The 20,237-nt window shown below is 37.3% G+C and overlaps 2 protein-coding genes across 8 annotated transcripts in view; both read left to right on the forward strand.

Annotated features, from left to right (window-relative positions):
- Positions 1-20,237, forward strand: part of PHF3 (PHD finger protein 3) — a 1,103,753-nt gene that overhangs the window by 267,432 nt on the left and 816,084 nt on the right. The gene's annotated exons all lie outside the window — the stretch shown is intronic.
- The window catches only part of ROS1 (ROS proto-oncogene 1, receptor tyrosine kinase), a 124,234-nt gene that overhangs the window by 47,857 nt on the left and 56,140 nt on the right, over positions 1-20,237 (forward strand). For 4 of the 7 annotated variants that reach the window (XM_021089108.2, XM_021089113.2, XM_084958267.1 and 1 more), the window contains exons 18-26: positions 2,104-2,204; positions 7,535-7,749; positions 8,060-8,220; positions 8,575-8,719; positions 11,447-11,709; positions 13,645-13,708; positions 14,051-14,253; positions 15,824-16,029; positions 16,860-17,146. In XM_021089108.2, the coding sequence (XP_020944767.2) occupies positions 2,104-2,204; positions 7,535-7,749; positions 8,060-8,220; positions 8,575-8,719; positions 11,447-11,709; positions 13,645-13,708; positions 14,051-14,253; positions 15,824-16,029; positions 16,860-17,146 (1,645 nt within the window). Of the gene's footprint in view, positions 1-2,103; positions 2,205-7,531; positions 7,750-8,059; positions 8,221-8,574; positions 8,720-11,446; positions 11,710-13,644; positions 13,709-14,050; positions 14,254-15,823; positions 16,030-16,859; positions 17,147-20,237 lie in introns of all 7 variants that reach the window. The other 3 variants (XM_021089103.2, XM_084958253.1, XM_084958263.1) reach the window with 1 other exon arrangement.

Below are 20,237 nucleotides of genomic sequence, written 5' to 3' on the forward strand. Positions count from 1 at the left end.
CATCCCTTAGGCTTTGTCAGTAATCTCCTTGCTCTCAAGATCTGGTCTTTGAGATGTTTCTACTCAGGATAGCTCTGGAGTAGCCCTGGGGACTTTTCAATAAAAGAGTGAATGACTAGATTTCTCAGAATGTTTTGGGGAAAGACATTTTTCTTTAAAAATCCATTCCAAAATCCTTTCACAGGTGGCTAGAATTGTTGTTGCTTGTGCAAATCTGTGTTCTGGTTCTGTGGTTTGCTGTCTATTCAACTAATGCTCGTGGATGCTTTGAAGTTAATATATTTTGCACCAAGCAAAGCTATATCACTGTCATTCCTTTATGTGTTACTCATAGATGTATCCTGGAGTCATAAGATATTTTTCAATCAGTAGGTACAATAAAATAGCCAATCATTTATAGAAAGACTCATTTGTGTGATGAAATGGGAGAATAAAAAGAGATATTCATCTAAAGTGAGAAGACACTTTTTGCCACATCTGATATGTCAGGCTCATAGTATATGGTACATTTTACCAAAGGATGAAACTTAAAGGTTTTAGTTTGGATCAAAGGGATTCTTTCCAAGGTATGGGAGTTATTAGACATAACAATGGTTACCGAAGATTTATGGAATGCCCTCTGACACTTTTTAAATATGGGCCCAAATTGTTGGTATAAAGGAATGGAATGATAACACAACCCCTGAGTTTGACCTATAGCTGAATAGTTTTTGTATTCCAGCAAAGGGAATTGTAGAATGTCCTGATTCAAGAAAAAAATAGAGTTAATATGAAATTTACAAAACTCTGGTATATCTCATTATAAATAACCAAAAAATATTAACCTGGTTTCACTGTAACTGGAAAAATTATCAGTCAATCTCTTTTAGTCTGAAGCACGGACATAATTCAATTCCCCAAAGGCTAGGAATTGCTAGAATCATTTTTTACCTTTTGGGAAAAAAGTAGGTTGATTTTTTTGAAGACAGAAGGCTGTGATTTGTATGATGATTGAAGGCTTTTATAGCCATAGGCCTTAAGATTATTTCTTTGTAGGAAGACTTGGGCAATCTGTCAGCAAGTATTTTTAGTTCTTGGATACTTTATTATATTCTTTTCATAGATTCATTATTTTTGTTTATATGCTGCATCTTACTAAAGATGTAGTCATCAACTTTGATCCTATCTGATACCTTTCAGCCTCTAGATCTGCTGTAGAAAGACTTCACTACTCAGCTCAAGCATTCTCAACTCATTTGAAAAATACCTCTAAAGCAAAGAAAGCAAAAAATAGCCCTTAGATTTAACTTCTATTTCATGCACTCTATTTCATAGGAAAAACAGTCTTTCCTCAGGTGTCACCTAGACAACTAGACCTAGAATTAAGACATGCATTATAACAAGACAAAGAGCAGTAACAAGAGGTTTTCATATGTCAGCTGGAAATGGAACTTCATAATACACACTGTTTTATATTTTAGAAAAGTGTCAGGATGTTTTTGGCTATAATTAACAAAAATGTAATTCTAAATGGATTGAATCATTGGTTCTCAAACTTAGTGACACATTGGAGAATTTGAAGACATACCCGGCGATGTGGTACCATCTGCAGAGATTAAAATTTAGCAAGAAGCAGACTGAAATGTTTAAGGAATTTCATAGATGATTCTAATATTCAGCAGTGTTTGAGAACAACCGATTTAAACAACAATCAAATTAATTGGCTTATAGCAAGCTTTAAGCAAGGCCTGCCTGGCACAGTGGCTCTAAGTTCCTTGTTCAGTAGGACTGGAGTGTGGTTGAAAATTTGTATTTGTAGCAAATTCCCAGGTGATGCTGATGCTGGTGGTCTAAGAATCAAACTTTGAAAACCACTAGAGCTCAGTATATAGAAGTGAATAACAATAGCTTCTGCCATTTGAGGATTTTTAGGAAACAAGTGCTTATATCCAAATTATACAGTACTGGGCATACTCACATAATATTTATATTTGGTGAAAGGTAAAAATCACTGAGTTTCTAAAGAAGGTGTTAAAGAGAAATTTGTAGCTTAAGAATGACATATTCACCAAGGTATCCTTAAATATATATTTGATTCATCTCCTTACCTTCTTTTCTATTTAGGTAACTGCTCTAACTTTAGACCTTAGTGATGGCCTTCTGTATTGGCTGGTTCAAGACAGTCAGTGTATCCACCTGTACACAGCTGTTCTTCGGGGTCAGAGGTAAGTAATTTTTTTTTTTTAACTTTAAAGGGCCACACCTGCGGCAATGGAAGTTCCCAAGATAGGGGTCAAATCGGAGCTGTAGCCACAGGCGTATGCCACAGCCACAGCAACACAAGATCCGAGCCGCTTCTGTGACCTACACCACAGCTCATGGTAATGCTGGATCCCCAGCCCATTGAGTGAGGCTGGGGATCAAACCCACATTCTCATGGATACTAGTCAGATTCATTTCTGCTGCACCACAATGGGAACTCAGTAAGTACTTTTGAATGCAATTGGCTGAGAATAAAAGAACAACTTGCCCCTCAGTTATAAATAATAGTGCATGAAAATTCATTAATTTTCCCAATAAACCTTTACTAATTATCCACTATTTTGTAGGCATTGTGCTTGTGGGGAAAGTAGGTTTGTAAATAACTATTTACTGTAGAATATGATAAATACCATGATGAGGTATAAAGAAAGTCCAGTGGAGGCACTGAGAATGGTCTTCAAGGGCCCAGGAAATGGGTGGATGGGCTTTTCTGCCTCTTAACAAAGTAGGGTATACATTATGGAGTTAGGCAGAAGTCATCCTATATGTCACAAATGAAAACTGGAAAGTGGAAAGGACCACATGAATTATATTCTTGATTTGTGTCCTTAACCTAAGCCCTCTGTCCTCCTGAGAGGTGGTAAACTGGTTGATAGTGTTGTTAAAATATTTCTGTCTTCTTATGTTATCACTTAGAAAGAGATGTTAAAGTCTCAAACTATGATTATAGATTTGCCTACATTCTCTTTAATTGATGTGTCTGTGTGCTTTGTATTTAGTATTGTTATCTATATAACTATATTTCCTTTTATCACCATAAAATATCTTCATTCATCTGTGGTAATACTCTTCATCTTAAAGACTACTTTGTCTGATGTTAGGATAACCACAGCAGCTTTCTTGTGCTTAGTGTTTTCATGGTACATTTCTTCCTACCTCTTTACTCTCAATCAATTTTTGTCTTTACATTTCAAGTGTGTTTCTTGTAAACAGCATATAGGGTTTTACTTTTTCATGTAGTCTGACAATTTCTGCCTTTTAATTGGGGTTTTTGATTCATTTACATTTAATATAATTATTGATAAGTTTGGATTTAAGTCCACTATCTTGATGTTCGACTTTCACTTGTCTGATCAGCTCTTTGTTCCTCTGTTCTACTTCTCTGTCTTTCTGAGGATGAATAAAATATTTTTAAATATTCTATTTCACCTCCTCCTATGTTCATTTATACTTTTCTTAAGGTTACTTTAGAGAGTAAAATATGCATTTTTTACATTAAACATTTTCAACTTACCACAATCAACATGCAAAATATTTTTACTTCATAAATGATTTAAAAAGTTTATGACAATATATTTCTAATTATTACCCCCCACTATTTGTGTTCTTGTCATATATTTTACTTTTACCTACACTGCAAAACCCATATTCATTATTATTTTTAAACCACCAATGGTTTTTAAGTTCAAGGAAACAATTACATATCTCAAATTAAAATATAGGACATAAAAATAATTAGAGAACAGTAGTTAGAGGGATAGTTTAGAAGTCATTTTATTTCACAGATGAGGAAACTGAGACTAGAGTTGTGCAGAAATCTGCCAATTGTCACATGAAAAATTAGAGAGATGGCTGGGGAAAGGGTTAGAATAAAACAAAAGGTCATGTCCTAGGATAGAGATTTTTAATATTGGATTCTTGGGATTCATGGAGAGCTTCAGGTTGTGTATGAGTGCTTGAAAACTGAGCATCTATACTTCTCACCTAATTTGTAAAAGAATCTAATCTTATAAAGACCAAGAATTTCTGGTTTACAAAGACAATATCAAGATTATTTTTACATTAAAGTACTTTTTTTGGCTTATGGAAAACCTTTTAATCACAGAGACTATGGAAAAGGAGTATACACACACACACATATGTATGTGTATGACATATAATTATTTATGTCAATGTATAATGCAAATAAGCTTATACACACCAAATCTGATTAATCGTTTGTTTCATATCAGCTATGGCATACAACTCTGACTAGTTTCCCAACTGCGAACCATAGAAAACTGGTTTTTCCTTTCTCTGGAAATGTAAGATATTGACAATCTGTCAAAAGAATCTGTCTGTGAGATATAGACAGTGTTCAAAGTAAGAGTTTCCTGAAGGGTCAGAGTTCACTCTCCATGTCTATACATCCCAGAGGATAGGCTAGGTGGTGCTGTTTGAAGGCCCAGCTCAAGTATTGAGAGGGTTAATATTATTGGATTTAGCAGTTAGAGGAAGGAAGTTTCTCTTTAAAAAATGCATTTCCTCTTCTCAAGGTTAATAATTTTCCTTGAATGCATGCCCAGTGGAGTGCAGCAGGAGTAGACAAAGTTACATGAAGGACAGGCAATTTCACCTTCCACAGAAGTCTTTCTATCACACCAGGAAAAAAATCAAAACAAAACTGTACATAAAGAAAGGGATTCCAGAGCCATCTTACAAGCAGAAATGTTTTTCCTAATATATGACAAAAATTTCTGGAGTTCCCCATTGTGGCTCAGTGGTAACAAACCCGACTAGTATCCCTGGCCTTGCTCAGTGGGTTAAGAATCCGGCATTGCCATGGCTGTGGTATAGGCCAGAAGCTGTAGCTTGGATTTGACCCCTAGCTTGGGAACTTCCATATACTTCAGATGTGGCCCTAAAAAAGCCAAAAAATAAAAAAAAATTCTACTTCATTTTCAAGTTCCTTACCTTTAGTCTAGAATCAGCACTGCCCAATACAAATAATGTGAGCCACATATATAAGTGTAAATTTCCTAGTTTCCTCATAAAAAAGTAAAAAAGATGTAGGTAAATAATTAATGAGTTATTTGCATTCTTTTTTCATAGTAATTCTTGGATAGCCTGGCTGTATTTTACACATACAGCACAGCTCAACTTGAACACTAAGTTTTCATAGGGAATATTTGATCTGTGGATGGATTAGATAAAATTTACAGTTGAAAAAGTTGACTTAAATACCCAAGTTTTTCCAAAATACTTAAAATTTTCTAGTAAATCATACATATGATTCATAATATATAAATCAAATGTTAGCTTAAAATTTTAACTTAATTAAGATTAAATAACATTATGAATTCAGTTCCTCAATTGTAGTAGCCGCATGTCAAGTGCTGGGCAGTCACCTCTAGCTAGCGGCTACCTTATTGGACAGCAGTTCTAGCATATAGCAGTGATGAGTTTAGCTGTCTGATGTCATTCAGCCTTGTGAACTTGACAACTGGAAGAGCTGCCTTTCAAACTGCTCTTCTCTCTCCTACGTATAGCCATTCCCTTTGGTTTATTAAAGAATGAATCTGTTATCAGTAAAACAACCTATCTGTTTTGGAGGTTGAAACAGGTGCATCTGACATAAAATTCAGGCATATCTAGTCATGTCAGGACTCTGTGTACTGCACCAAAGGAGTCTAGACCCTTGCTGTCCCCTCTGCCTAAAATGGTCCCCACACCCAGTTCTCTTGGTGACTTTGTGTTCAGACTGCATGGCTTAGCTTAAACATTGCTCTCCAAGAGAGGCTTTCTTTACCCAGATCCCTTAAGGTCTCCTTGCTAAGGAGCCCACTCTACCTTTCCTTTTACAGGGCCATTCAGTGGTATAGTTATTTGCTCACTACCTGCCTTTTCTGCTAGGCTGTATATTCTGTGAGGGCAGGGATTGTATTTGTCTTATTTACCACTGTTTTCCTGGTCGCTAACACAGAACCACACCCCTAGCATTTGCTAAACAAATGAACAAATGAGTGAACCTCAGGAGAGTAACCTCAGGGGACATATCTCGTGCTTCATGGGAGGGTTTACCTTTTAATGATTTTGTTGGTGTTGTTGAGCTTTGATTTAAATCCAGCTTTACCTACTGCTGAGGACTGAAGGGTTTGAGGTACTAACCTCCCGAAAGTAAGGAGGTCATGCTGATGTTGTGCTAAACCAGATGTCAAGAGTTTTTGGATCAGCCCAGGAGATATTTATAGGAGAGGAGTCTTCAGCTGGAAATGAGGGGGGCAGTCCAAGCCAGTGGCAACTACAGGATTTTCAGTCTCACCCTCCAGGGGAATCCTCTGCCCTGAGCATTGTTTTGGGAATGCTGAAGCAACCACCCTGTGTGCAAGGCTAACATGAACACAGTCAAAGGATCCAGGCTGCAGCAGCTCTGTGGGTGGTCCAGAAGGGCCAACCTTCTCAGGCCCCATGTATCCTGCTTGGGGAGCTTCCTTCCATGTGGAATTTGGTTTCATGTACCCTCACCAAGCTTACTGGAAAGTTCTAACGAGAAGTGGAAACAACAGAGGGTAAAATTAGACAAGTAGGTGAAAGTCCAAAAGGCAAACCTGATTGTTGTATTCTCAACTGAGTAGGTATGAATGAAGAGTATTTTACAAGAAAAAAAGACTATAGGAATAGTACTAGCGAAAATACCTTTTCTTTATAAGGTTTACAACTCCCAGCTATGGTCCTCTGAGGTAGTATAAGTCTTCTCAGCGAGGTATTATGAAACTCTCAAAACAAGACTTTTATTTATTTTGATTTTGAGTGGCATACTTTATACTTTTCTAAAGAGGGGACTGTCAATGCTTTAAAAAGATTATTTTAAAAAGTCAAATTACCTCTCCCAAAGGCTCAGAATGATTGAGATAGTTTTTACTGATTACTGGGCAACTGGAGTAATTTTAGAAACAACCAGGCAGATTTTAAATCATTATAAAATTCCTTGTCATGGAGAAAGACCTTCAAAAGAAATTTAAACAATAGTAGACTTTTATTTGAATTCCCTGGTTGAAAAGGAGCATTTTGACTAAGCTTTGGAAGTTAGTAAGTATCATTGACACATAGACAGTTGTGAACAGTCTAAAGTGAAGGACTAAACAGCCTAGAATAATGAATGGGGAGGAAATAAGATGACTAACCATGAATAGGAGGGATGCATGACACGGTGAGGAGAAACTAATCATTAGCTTATGCCTTTGATGGAAGATATTACCAAAAATCACAAGCACTTATCTGTGTTACACTCTTGATACATGCAATACCACATTCATAAGAAAAGCCCTAGCAAATTTGCTTTAGGTGTACTTTATGAAAAATGTAAAAAAATCAACTTAATATGGAATTGAGAATAATGACAATTACTGTTACAAAATACTTTCCCTTTATTTTCAAGGACACACACTCATAAACACACATTCTCTCCATACTCGAATGTCCCAAGCCTTTCCCCCACTCCAGATACACATTAATTGGCGTCATGTTTTAGCAGTGCTGGGGACACCACCATCACAGAATTTGCAGCCTGGAGCACTTCCGACATTTCCCAGAATGCACTGATGTACTACAGTGGTCGGCTCTTCTGGATCAATGGCTTTAGGATTATCACAGCTCAGGAAATAGGTCAGAGAACTAGCGTCTCTGTCTTGGAACCAGCCAGATTTAATCAGTTCACAATTATTCAGACATCCCTCAAGCCTCTGCCAGGTACAATATTTTATTTCTGCTTGTCCTCTCTTCTCCATGCTTTCTGTTAAATAAATGTTTATCTTGGGATTTTTCCCTTAAGAATGATGTTTTAAGAGGAAAAAGGCTTTAGGAGTTTCTGTTGATCTGCTTGCAAGTCATTTAACTCAACCCAAATTTATATCCTAGAGCAGTTAGAAAAAGATTCTTTTTAGGATATATTGAAAGAAAGGAAAATTTCATTTTGGTTCTAATTATTAATAATTTCTATTAATTTTCCATGTGTCTATGATGATTGATGATCATAAATTCTTTCTCTCTCATCCCATAGGGAACTTTTCCTTTACTCCTAAAGTTATCCCAGATGCCATTCCAGAGTCTTCATTTATGATTGAAGGAAATGCTTCGAGTTTTCAAATCCTCTGGAGTGCTCCCCCAGCAGTGGATTGGGGTGTAATTTTCTATAGTGTGGAATTTAGTGCACATTCTAAGGTATGGCATTGGTTTTGGTAACTTCCATTTTTCAGACTGTACCATTTGCATCAGTGCTACCCATGCTGCTTTGTGCTTTCTTTACTTAGCCAAGCCCATCTCCTTCCTTGTTCCTGTAGCATTTAGTTATCAAGATTATTCCTGAGGATTCTTGCTTTGGGGTTAGTGTTAAGATTGGTGCGTTAGATATACCGGTCTATGTGGAACACCTTGGAACTTGTCAACATTGGCATTTCTAAAACTACAAGTTTTAACTTTACATGTGAACCAAAGTTTGAAGACTTTATTTAATTAGGAATAAAATGTTTTATGATTCTCTGCCTAAGAAAATAATATTTTGTGCTTATATTTTAGTTCCTGACTAGTGAACAACAGCCTTTTCCTGTATTTACTGTGGAAGGGCTGGAGCCCTACGTCTTATTTAATCTTTCTGTCACTCCTTATACATACTGGGGAAAGGGCCCCAAAACATCTCTATCACTCCGAGCACCTGAAACAGGTACAGAGGTTAAAATCTCTCCTTAAAAAAGAGGCAGAATCTCTCTTTCCATGATCTAGAGTGGATAATTAACACTTTTAGAAGATAACTTTCAGTTCTGTAGATGTGTTTAGATTCAGTATTCTTTCAATGACTCTTTGGAGATTAGAATAGCACCATTAAAATAAATCTGCATAATTTATTCCAAAAGAACATTTCAAAGATTTCTTAAAAATAAACAATGATATATATATTGATATATATTTATAATGCCAAAACATGTTTCAGGTAATTTATGAAATGCTTCATAAGGACAAAGGGGATTTAAAAGCATTAAAATTTCCTGGGTGGCAGGCTTACCAGGAAGTGTTCTCACAGATGGTAACTCAGAATCTTCTGTAGGTGAATAACTGGTATTTAAATTTTTTAAAAATTCTTTTCTTTGGAATATATTTTTAAAGAGGAAAGTAACCACATCTTTACATGTGTACATTACTTTAAAGTGTACATTTATATGTCTCACTCCCTTATTAAACATTAATTACAGCCCTCTCATGTGTCAGAGACATCATTGTGTCATTTCATTTTACCCTCACACAACCCTGAGGCAGGTAGAACAGGTGTTATTATCTTGATTATGCTAAGAGAAAATGGAAGCTCAGAAGTATTTAGGTGTAAAATATCTAGTAAGTGGCAGGACTGGGGCTTAATCTGGACTTTTCACTCTAGTTTCATCCAATCTCCATTCAAGCATTGCAAACGTTGACAAATGATCCTATCATGTTGATTTAATTTATGTGGGACCTGGCAGGCAGTAAGAGCTCAATAAACATGGACGTCCATTCATCATTGCATGTCTTTTTACTGTTAAGATTTTATCCACAATATTTATCTGTGAGTCTCATAACAAGAACATAGTGGAGCCTCTGCAGGTTCTGGAGCACTTAGCATTTGGATCCAGGTATGCTCTCTCTGAGACTGTCTTGGGATGTCAGCTTTGGTTGGATTCTTCTGTGGAAATGGACTTGACTGCATCCATCAGGGGATGCATTGGGGCTTAGGGGTCCTCAGCACTCTGCTGGATGTTGGGGGCAGTAAGAAAGAATGACAAGATTTGGCCCTTGCCTTCCGGAAATTAACAACGTAGTTGGAAATTTTACAAATTGACAAACATTTATTAAGCACTTACTGTGTGCCAGTCCTATAACTAGATTTGGGGGAATTTAGTCAGGAATAAGAAAAGGTGCTTTCTCTCTTTCTATGATGAAGCTCATAAAACAGAAGAAAGATAAACACGTACGCTGCTAATGATAATAGAAATAAGACTGTGACAACTGAGAAGCAGTGGCACAGAGTGAATAAACAAGCTATGAAACCTTCACCTCTCTCAAGCTGCCTCTCAGTATTTTTAGGAGAGGGCCATGCACATAGACTGGTATGGCAGGGGAAGGCCTTTGGAGAATGGAAACTTTAGCTGGGCTCTAAAGGATGAAGCAAGAAGAGGTATCCCATGTAAGTATAATGTAAAAAGGCCCAGGGACCGGATAATGACGTGAGTCTTGAATATTAAGGAGGAATATGATTGTAGTGATGGAGTGGGATGGGGTCTTGTGGAGAAATCCTAAGAAAGAAGAGGGATGTCTTGGATGGAATGACTTGGAAAACAGGAATTTCTCTTGATTAAGAGAGAGAGAAATTAATTAAAGGAGTGAGAGAGGCTAAACTGCTTGGTTTTTAGTGCCTTTTTGTTGAACTGCTGGGGAGATCTATAAAGGACATTTTCATTCATTTCCCTGTTTGATGTGTCCTATAATCTCCATATTTGGATAATAGGTTTTAAGTTTTGCCTTTTATAAAAGTATTCCCTTCTAACATTTTCAAAAAAAATATTCTACATGTCTTAAATGTACTCGAATAATTATGATGATAAAATTAAAAACTTTTCTGCCTTCTCTATCTATTTCCTCCTTATGTTTGAATATGGAAAGTAAAGAAAGCTACTCTTTGAATAGCTAACAGAGTTCACGTTCATTACTATCCTTTATTTTTTTCTTGAATGTGTCATTTAACACCATGTAAGTCATGAGTAGCAATTGATAGTATCCATTCCTCATTGAGGGGGGTGAATGGCGAGAGAAATTTATATGTTAAGGCTTGGGTCTGTACTGGCTCCTAGAGTTGTCCCTTTGTCCTAAAGACAATGATTGCTGAGGAACCAGATTTTAAAATGTATTTTGATATTATTTTATTTATTTATTTAAAAAAATGCTAATGGCTGTACCCAAGGCATGGAAGTTCCCTGGCCTGGGGTTGAATCTGAGCTACAGCCGCGGCAACACAGGATCCATTAACTCACTGCACTGGGCCGGGGATTGAACCTGTACCTTTGCAGCAACCTGAGCCAGGTTAGATCCTGAATCCACTGGGCCAGAGCAGGAACTCCTAAATATTGCACTGTATAAGGAGAACCAGCCAGCTTCCATGTGTACAGACCACAGACACGAAAGAGTTGCCCAAGTAGCAGTAAGGAGGACTTGGGTTGGAGAAGAGGAAGACCTGCAGAAATATCAGGATAGGTTCCTGAAGAAATCTATGGAACATTCTTTCCCGAAGCTCTTTAAGAACAGGCTAGATATACTTTAACCATCTGCACTGAGAGATCTTTATTACTATGTTGCGCCACACCTTCCTCGTGAGTGGCAAAAGTCAACACTATATTCTCTTCTGCCCTGTGCCTCTGCCTTTCAGTTCCATCAGCACCGGAGGATCCCAGAATCTTTGTATTACCGAGTGAAAAATACCACAACAAGAATGAAGTTGTGGTGGAATTCAGGTGGAGTAAGCCTAAGCATGAAAATGGTGTGTTAACAAGATCTGAAATTTTCTATCAAATATCCAACCAAAGTGACACAAACTCCACATTAGAAGACTGGATTGCTGTCAGTGTCACTCCCTCAGTGATGTCTTTTCAGCTTGAGGGCATGAGTCCTGGGTACATTGTTGCCTTCCAGGTATGAGAGTGAAAACGGGGATGGGGGAGTAGTCTTAATAGTGTAAACAGAAGGTTGATTAAAAGACTAGGTTAAGAATTATGCTGCTCTGTCAATACTTTGAGGTTTGCTGTGATCACAGAGGTCAAGTGGGCAGCAAAGGTACAGAAAGGAGAGGGGACAGCCAGGGTAAAGGACATCCTGACAATTTTCTGGCTTCTAGATGCAGAACAAATTATTTTTTTGGCTCCATCACTGTAGGCCATGCACCACGGTAGGTGCTTTTATATTCATTATTTCATTTGATCCTCATATTGTCTGTGAAGAAAAAGCCTGTTCTTGGGTGGCCAGGGAGTTACCAAAGCTGCATGGCTGTGAAATGGTGCGCTATGGTCCAGCTTTTAGAGCCCTTGCCACCTATCACATCCTCTGCTGTGAGGCCTCTGGATGCCTGCACTTGGAGCTGCCAAAGGAAATAAAAGCTGAGGGTCTGGGCAGTCGACAATTCTCATTTATTCCCTGGCTGCTGAGAGAGGAGGAAGTCAGAGAGAGTCAGAGTCAAAAGGAAAAAGCTACTGCCACCGACTTTGGCATTTTAAATTTAATGTGACATAGCTTTCCCTTCATGATAGATGGCTTGATGATTTCATATCTTCACTAAATACCAGGTTGGTGTTAGAGTTGGTGTTTAGAGCTATTTTTCATTTCTTTGTCGGAGGAACATAATGTTTCTGGGAGTGTTTTAGAGATTTGTAGTTTCCCAAGGATCTGTTTTCTTTTTTGTAAAATTCTACTTAAATGATAATTTTGATAATACATTAGGTCAAAAAGTTGTACATCAAAGTTAAAGATAGTATGCATTCCTATTTGTTAAGAATTATGAGTTTTCCAGTTAAATGGGTGTTCTGGTTAAGTGTATTTGCCTTTATGTTTATATAGGCTCAAATCTCCATCACCACAGAACTTTGCAAAGTGGTATGTGTGGTTAGGCATGAGTTTTTAACACGGTTCAGTGCAAAAAGTGAAGACTGCTTGATTATACACACACACACACACACACACACACACACACACACACCCATACACACAAGAATATGTAGAATATAGTAAAGTAGGTGTAATACTAGACGTATAATAAAAATAAGCCAATGTTTTGTTGATTGAGAGGGCACTTGAAGATCTATCTTTCAAGGCCGTTATTATGGGTAGGGGTTTTCTTCTACGCTGTTGTACATAGGCAAGGTTTGGAAGTGGAAATAATTGTTACACCATAAAAGACATCTAATAAAAATTGTTTTAAAAAAACTTTGCTGTTAGGATGCACATGGCACAATGAGAAGAAAAGCATACAGACCTCAGAAGACTTGGTTCTTATGTCAGTTTCTACATATGTCATTGTGGATGAGTTAGTTACCCTAATCAAAATCTGTGTCCAGTTTCTACTCTTAGTAGTTGTCAAGATCAAAAGAGATATTATATGTAAAAGTGATTTGACCATGCACAATTCACTTTCAAATATAAGGGTTAATTACTATTTTCCTTTTATAAATCATTTAAAAAAGTACAGTACATTTAGTTACTTGAGGCTTTTAGCTGTTGATTTCATGATAAGTGGAGGTTTACCATAATCCGTAGTTTTGTTTCTGTTAAATGTTAGTGTAACTTAATTTTGGAAACAGCTAAAACTCTTTTTTAGAAATTCAGATGTTTCGCAATAGGGATTTATGCCATTACTCTGTCCTTTTTTAGGCAAAAAATCTACTGACCTGAGTTTGGGACAATATTGTTCATCTTAGTGATTTATTGCTATACACTTAGATGTAGTAACTGTTTGAAATTATTCATAGTTATCTCATAATTGTGAAATGAAATATTCAATAATCAGTCTCAAGACTTAATTATTGTGACTAAGGACAATTTTGAAAGCACTTTTTTGGTATCTTTTTCTTTCTTTAGGTTCGAGTCTTCACATCCAAAGGACCTGGACCACTTTCTGACCTAGTAAAGTCCAGAACATCAGGTATTTATTATCTAAAACCTGTGCAAATAACAATTTTGTGTTTTAAAAATATTTTAAAAATGTTTTAAATTTTAAAATACATAAATATTTACAAATATAGTCTCAGGGTTACCCGAGTGCTATCTCTGAGATGAAATTAAAGTCATATGAAATAAACAATTTGTATCATCGTCAAACATGCTTAAACTTAGGCTTAGAGCATCTAGGCAGCCTTGATCGAGATGGGTGTTAAAAGATGAACACAAAGGAGGCTGATGGATTTCAAAATGGCCCGATTTTGAATTAAGGGATTTTGCTAGTTATTTTTCTCATATTTGTTAACTACTTGCTTTTTGCTTTTAGAAATCAACCCATTTCCATTCCTCATAACTCTCTTTGATAACAAGATAGTCTTGTTAGATATGGATCAAAATCGAGTTGCATGGACATTTTCAGCTGAAGGAGACTTCAGGGCCGTGGGCTACACTGCTGATGATGCAACGGGGTACTGTGCTCAATCAGACGCCCTCCTCCTTCTGAACATGCGCAATGGGTCCAGCTCTGAGGTATCTTGCCGCACCATTCTTCTGAAAGGAAGTGGAGTGTTTCCACATCACCCTATAACTAAAACGATTGGCCAGTTGTTGAGCCATTGAGATTAGAATGGTTGAAAAGGACAGATGTTGTGTAATTAATTAGTTGCAAACGAACTCAGGTTAGGTTTCGGGCAAATGTGATTCACGCTTAATTTAGCAACAGTTATTGGGTTTAAGGAACTCTGTTACCTGAGAAAGAGATAAAAAAAGAAGTCACAGTCCTTGAACAAACCCCGTCTAGTATTAATCTCACACGAGGAAGACGGTATTGCATAGTGATTAAGAAAGTGAGCTTTGAAATCTGACGACTTAGAATTTAATTCTGACGCTACCACATGCTAGATCTGTGACCATTAACAACTTATTTAACCACTATGGTTGTGTAGTTGCTCATCATAGGGTGAAAATTAATGAGATAATCCATGTAAGTCACTTAGCACAACTCTTGGAATGTGGTAGGCATTCACTGAATGCTAGCTTGTGGAGAAGACAGGCGGAAGACAGTGTAAGTGCTTTGCTGGGGGCAGGATGCAGTGGAATTGCAGAGAATGGATGCTTATTCCAGAGTTGGGGTGGGGGGGGCGGTTGGTGGTAAAGTAGAAAGACATCTTAGGTACAAAGATGATGAACCAGGTGAAGGTGGGGAAATGCCAAGGGAGCAGCAAGTGCAAAGAAAGGGAAACAAGAAAGCCACAGCCTTTTCAGGGACCTATAAATAGAAGGAGCTTGGAATGGAAGTGGGAGTAAGGGCAGAGTGAAAGGCAGATGGTAGAGCTGGAGAGGTGGAGCAGGAACCTGAATATAATGGCCTTTGTTTACTGTATTAAGGAGTTTAGTGTCAGTTTTGAAGCCAACTTGAAGCCATTCAAGAAATTCAGTGGGTCATTAACACGATCAGGTTGTGTTTTAGGAAGACCTCTGTGTTAGCAGTGTGAATAATGACTTAGAAAAAGTTAAGTCTGAGACAATCAGGAGGCCATCACAGAAATCTAGACAGGAAATGTTAGGCGTGAAATGAGAGGCAGTAAGGTGAGAGAGGAGAGGACATCTCTCTCTCTTTAAAATTGTGGAGATATTAAAATTGGGACTAATTCACTATGGGTAAGTAACAGGAGGAAGAAGTCAAGGATGAAATTGCTCCTTGGTGAGTATTGGAAAGCCATAAAAATATAAAATGAAGGAGGAAGGAGCTTTGGTGTGTGCGGTGATGCATCCTGTTTTCTGGGGTCATTTATTTGGACATGTTCAGTGGGCAGTTTGATATTTGAGTCAGCAATTCACTGAGAGATCTTGAAGATGTGGATTTGTAGCACTGGTCTAAGGATTACAGTTGAAGTCATAGTAGTTGAAATTAAATAGGAAAAATATATAATGTGAGAAGAGGACTAGTGTTACAAAGGCACACCATCCAGAGCTATTCATGTTTTGGAATACAAAAGAGAAGTGTAGTAAATAAGTAATACAGGTGATAGTCAAAAACAGTCCTCATGTTTGAAGAAAATGACCACTATCTTTTTGGCTGTGTTTTCCACCTGTTAAGATTTTCAGAGACACACTGGTTTTTGATATCACAGTTATTACAATTGACTGGATTTCAAGGCACCTCTACTTTGTGCTGAAAGAATCACAAAACAGAATGCAAATATTTGATATTGATCTTGAAAACAAGGTGAAATATCCCAGGAAGCTGAAAATATGTGACAGAAATTCAACAATAATCTCTTTTTTTGTATATCCTTTTTTAAGGTATGTGAAGTGTATCTGTTTCTATTGCGATGAAATAGATACAGACATTTAATGTAATATTTTTAGTTTAATATTAAAAGTCAATGATGGGACAAGAAGATGCTTAATGTTCTTGATATTAATTTATAGTAATTCTACATACAAATGATGAGTCCACAACCACCAATATATAAAATTAATCCATACCTACACATTAATGACCAGCAGGAAACCAAAGCATATTTTTGTACCAGCGAATTTAATATTCCCAGTTTATAAGGACAGGAAGGGGACCGAGACAGTGGTAGGAAATGAGTAGGACATAGACATGTCTTGCACAGCAAATGCTATTCTGGGCTCATCCATCATTAATTAACATCCTCATGAGATGAATTTTAAGGCCTCCATTAAGCAACTGAATAGCAGCTTCTCAAGCTGGAGAGACATTTTATTTGAGCCATAAGCACGGTTATACTCTATTTTGAAAATAGATTGGTAACTAGTAGTAAGAAGCAGAAACAAACTCGAGCAAAAGGGAATGGAGATGGTGTCGATGTAGAGTATGCCAGTACGTTTCATATTTAGAGCCATTAATGAGCCATTTAATAAAATGCCTAAAGTCATTACCGTCCAAAGCTTTTGTTGTAAACACATTTACTGAGAAATTGTTGCAAAATGCTACAAACTAGACTTCTCATGACTCTTCCATCAGGTTCTCAAACACTGGGACATGTTCTCTCCAAAGGTTGCATTTGTCCCCATAAGCATTAGAAATAACTGATCATCATGAGAAATTGATGTTTGTAATATGTTTTACTCATTAAATTGGAAGGTCTTTTTTTTCCCTATAGTCGTCTATATTGGACAGAGGTTTCTGATTTTGGATCTCAGATGTTCTACTACAGTATTATCAACCAGACTTTGCATCGAGTTCTACAACCCACAGCCATAACCCGTGCGCGTGGAAGGAGCCAATGTTCTTGCAATGTGACTGAATTTGAATTAGGTGGAGCAATGACTATTGATACCTCTGACCTAAAGAAACCACGAATATATTTTGTCAAAGGGCAAGAGATCTGGGCCATGGATCTGGAAGGATGTCAGTGTTGGCAAGTGATCATCATGCCTGCTCTGCTTGGTAAGACACTTTGTGTGTGTGTGTGTGTGTGTGTGTGTGCACGCGTGCGTGCACATAGATAGTCATTAGTAATGGCAGCACCTCCAGTCCTGTTGAAAAGGGGTTACATTCAACCTATACTCAGAAGTAAATATATATAACATGTATTATATATATGTAAATGGTATCTGCTCCAGACCATGCCAAATGTTTTTGTAGAATTCAAGTTATTTTCATGCAAATTGTATATAGGCATTTACATAATTTTCTGGATCTTTGGGGGGGTTGTTATTTTAATTAATTAATTAATTAATTAATTTTATTTTTGCTTTTTTTAGGGCTGTACCCAGGGCATATGGAAGTTCCCAGACTAGGGATCAAACTGGAGCTATAGCTTATGGCAACTCTGGATCCTTAACCCACTGAGCACGGTGAGGGATTGAACCCGAATCCTCATGGATCCTAATTGGGTTCGTTAACTGCTGAGCCACAAAGGGCACTCCATGTCGTTATTTTAAAATTAACAGCAGAGCTGCAATTTATTGAGTTCAGCTATGTAGTCTAAGCAGGCTACTAAATGCACTATCTCTTTTAACCTTCAAAACACCTCAGTGAAGTGGATACTACTATCCTCATTTGTAAAAAACTGAAACTGAGAAAGGTAAGGTGACTTGTCCAACAGGCCGCAATTAATAGAGAAGCTGGTGTTTGAAACTGGACTTCACTGAAATATCCATGATCTTACGAACAGGACTCTATTTTCACTTTGATGATCTCATTGACTCTACATTCAGCATGAGTTGCTCAATATTTGACAGGAGTACCTATTGAAATTAACATCCTTGTGGAGGAAATATCTGAAAGTCTAAAGTGATTTGGAAGTCTCCTAGTTAGGAATAATTGCAATTGAAAAAAAATTCTAAATACCCTCATGTATTCTTAAGAGTCTATTCCTCACTGTGTAGTACAGTAACAATAGTCATACATGAAGATTTAAATTTAAATTAATTAAACTTTAATTAAATAAAATTAGAAGTTAATTCCACACACACACTAGTCACTTTTTAAATGCTCAAACCCCACAAGTGGCTAAAGGTTACTGTGTTGGGTAGCACAGATATAAAATATTTCCATCATCAAAAGTGCTATTGAAAACAAATGGGACCTACTCAAACTTCAAAGTTTCTGCACAGCGAAAGAAACCCTAAACAACACAAAAAGACAACCCACAGAATGGGAGAAAATCTTTGCAAGTGAAACGACTGACAAGGGATTAATCTCCAAAATTTATAAACAACTTCTGCAGCTCCATACCAAAAAAACAAACAACCCCATCCAAAAATGGGCAGAAGATCTAAACAGACAATTCTCCAAAGAAGACATACAGATGGCCGAGAAACACATGAAAAGATGTTCAGCGTCACTCATTATTAGAGAAATGCAAATCAAAACCACAATGAGGTACCACCTTACACCAGCCAGAATGGCCATCATCCAAAAGTCTACAAACAATAAGTGCTGGAGAGGGTGTGGAGAAAAAGGAACCCTAGTACACTGTTGGTGGGATTGTAAATTGGTGCAACCACTGTGGAAAACAGGATGGAGATTCCTCAGAAAACTAAACATAGAACTACCGTTTGATCCAGCAATCCCACTCCTGGGCATCTATCCAGAGAAAACCACGACTCACAAAGACACATGTACTCCAATGTTCATTGCAGCACTATTTACAATAACCAAGACATGGAAACAACCTAAATGTCCATCGACAGAGGAGTGGATCCAGAAGAGGTGGTACATATACACAATGGAATATTACTCAGCCATCAAAAAGGATGAAATACCAGCATTTTTAGCAACATGGATGGACCTAGAAACTATCATGCTAAGTGAAATCAGCCACACAATGAGACACCAACATCAAATGCTTTCACTGACATGTGGAATCTGAAAAAAGGACAAGTGGAACTTCTTTGCAGAACAGATGCTGACTCACAGACGTTGAAAAACTTACGGTCTCCGGAGGAGACAGTTTGGGGGGTGGGGGGATGTGCTTGGGCTGTGGGATGGAAATCCTGTGAAATCAGATTGTTATGATCATTATACAACTAAAGATGTGATAAATTCATTTGAGTAATAAAAAAAATGAAAAAAAAATGCTATTGGGCATTGCTGGTCTGTAAAGTTTTGAAATTGCAAGTGTGTGTGTGTGTGTGTGTGTGTGTGTGTGTGTGTGTGTGTGTGTATGTGTTGTAATTGCATGTATGGTTTTGTTGACATGTCATCCAGAGCCTTTTAGAAACAATTCCAATATACTTTCAATGAGTTTAAGAGTAAAGATTATGTTTTGAACTTCTCTTATTAGGAGAATAATGTGTTTCTGTTAACTCTGTGACAAGAAATTTTTCCTTGATACAACTTCAGTTATGCTCCTCTGAGCCCCTTTCTCAACTAGGCTTCAAACTTGGCTGTCTGTGTCCATCCTTACTAGTGCAGTTTTAACAAGAATCTTGCCAAATCAATTTAGAGAGAATCCCTTATCCTTGGTGTCTGATCAAGTTCTTCACCCCCCACCCTTGATGTTCTTGGCTTGCCTTTAGCAAAAATCCTATTAGGTCAGTTTAGAGTCAAACACCACCAGCTTAAAGAATGTATTAGAGGAAGCACAGGGCTCAGTGCCTTGGTCAATATTTTTATCAATTATTTGGAATGAATGCATAGTAAACATATTTATCAAGTTTGCCAATAATACAGGATTCTTACTGTCACTAGTACATTCAGTTATTGACTTAACATTCAAAATTATCACAAGAATCATAAAATGGATTGAAATTTAAGAGGAGCAGATGCAACATCCTAAATCCAAGTTTAAAATTAAATCTGTAAATAATGAACAAAAGAAATCTGGCTTAATAACAGTTAACATGAAAAAGATGATGGGTTCTTCAAATGGCAGGCAGCCCAAAGACCTGAGGCCCCTTTTAGCTGCACTAAAAGAAAACCAGAAGGTCAGAGGCTTCTGTGCTGACTAGAACATACTGAAAGTACAGTGAGTCATTATAGGGCAACATTTAAGAGAGTATTAAGCAGCTAGAGTAAAACTGAGGAGGGT

Source organism: Sus scrofa, chromosome 1 (assembly GCF_054392235.1).
Source record: "Sus scrofa isolate SSC_HxYL_T2T_F1_AM1 chromosome 1, Sscrofa_HxYL_maternal_Yorkshire_Landrace_v2.0, whole genome shotgun sequence".
Taxonomy (NCBI): Eukaryota; Metazoa; Chordata; class Mammalia; order Artiodactyla; family Suidae; genus Sus; species Sus scrofa.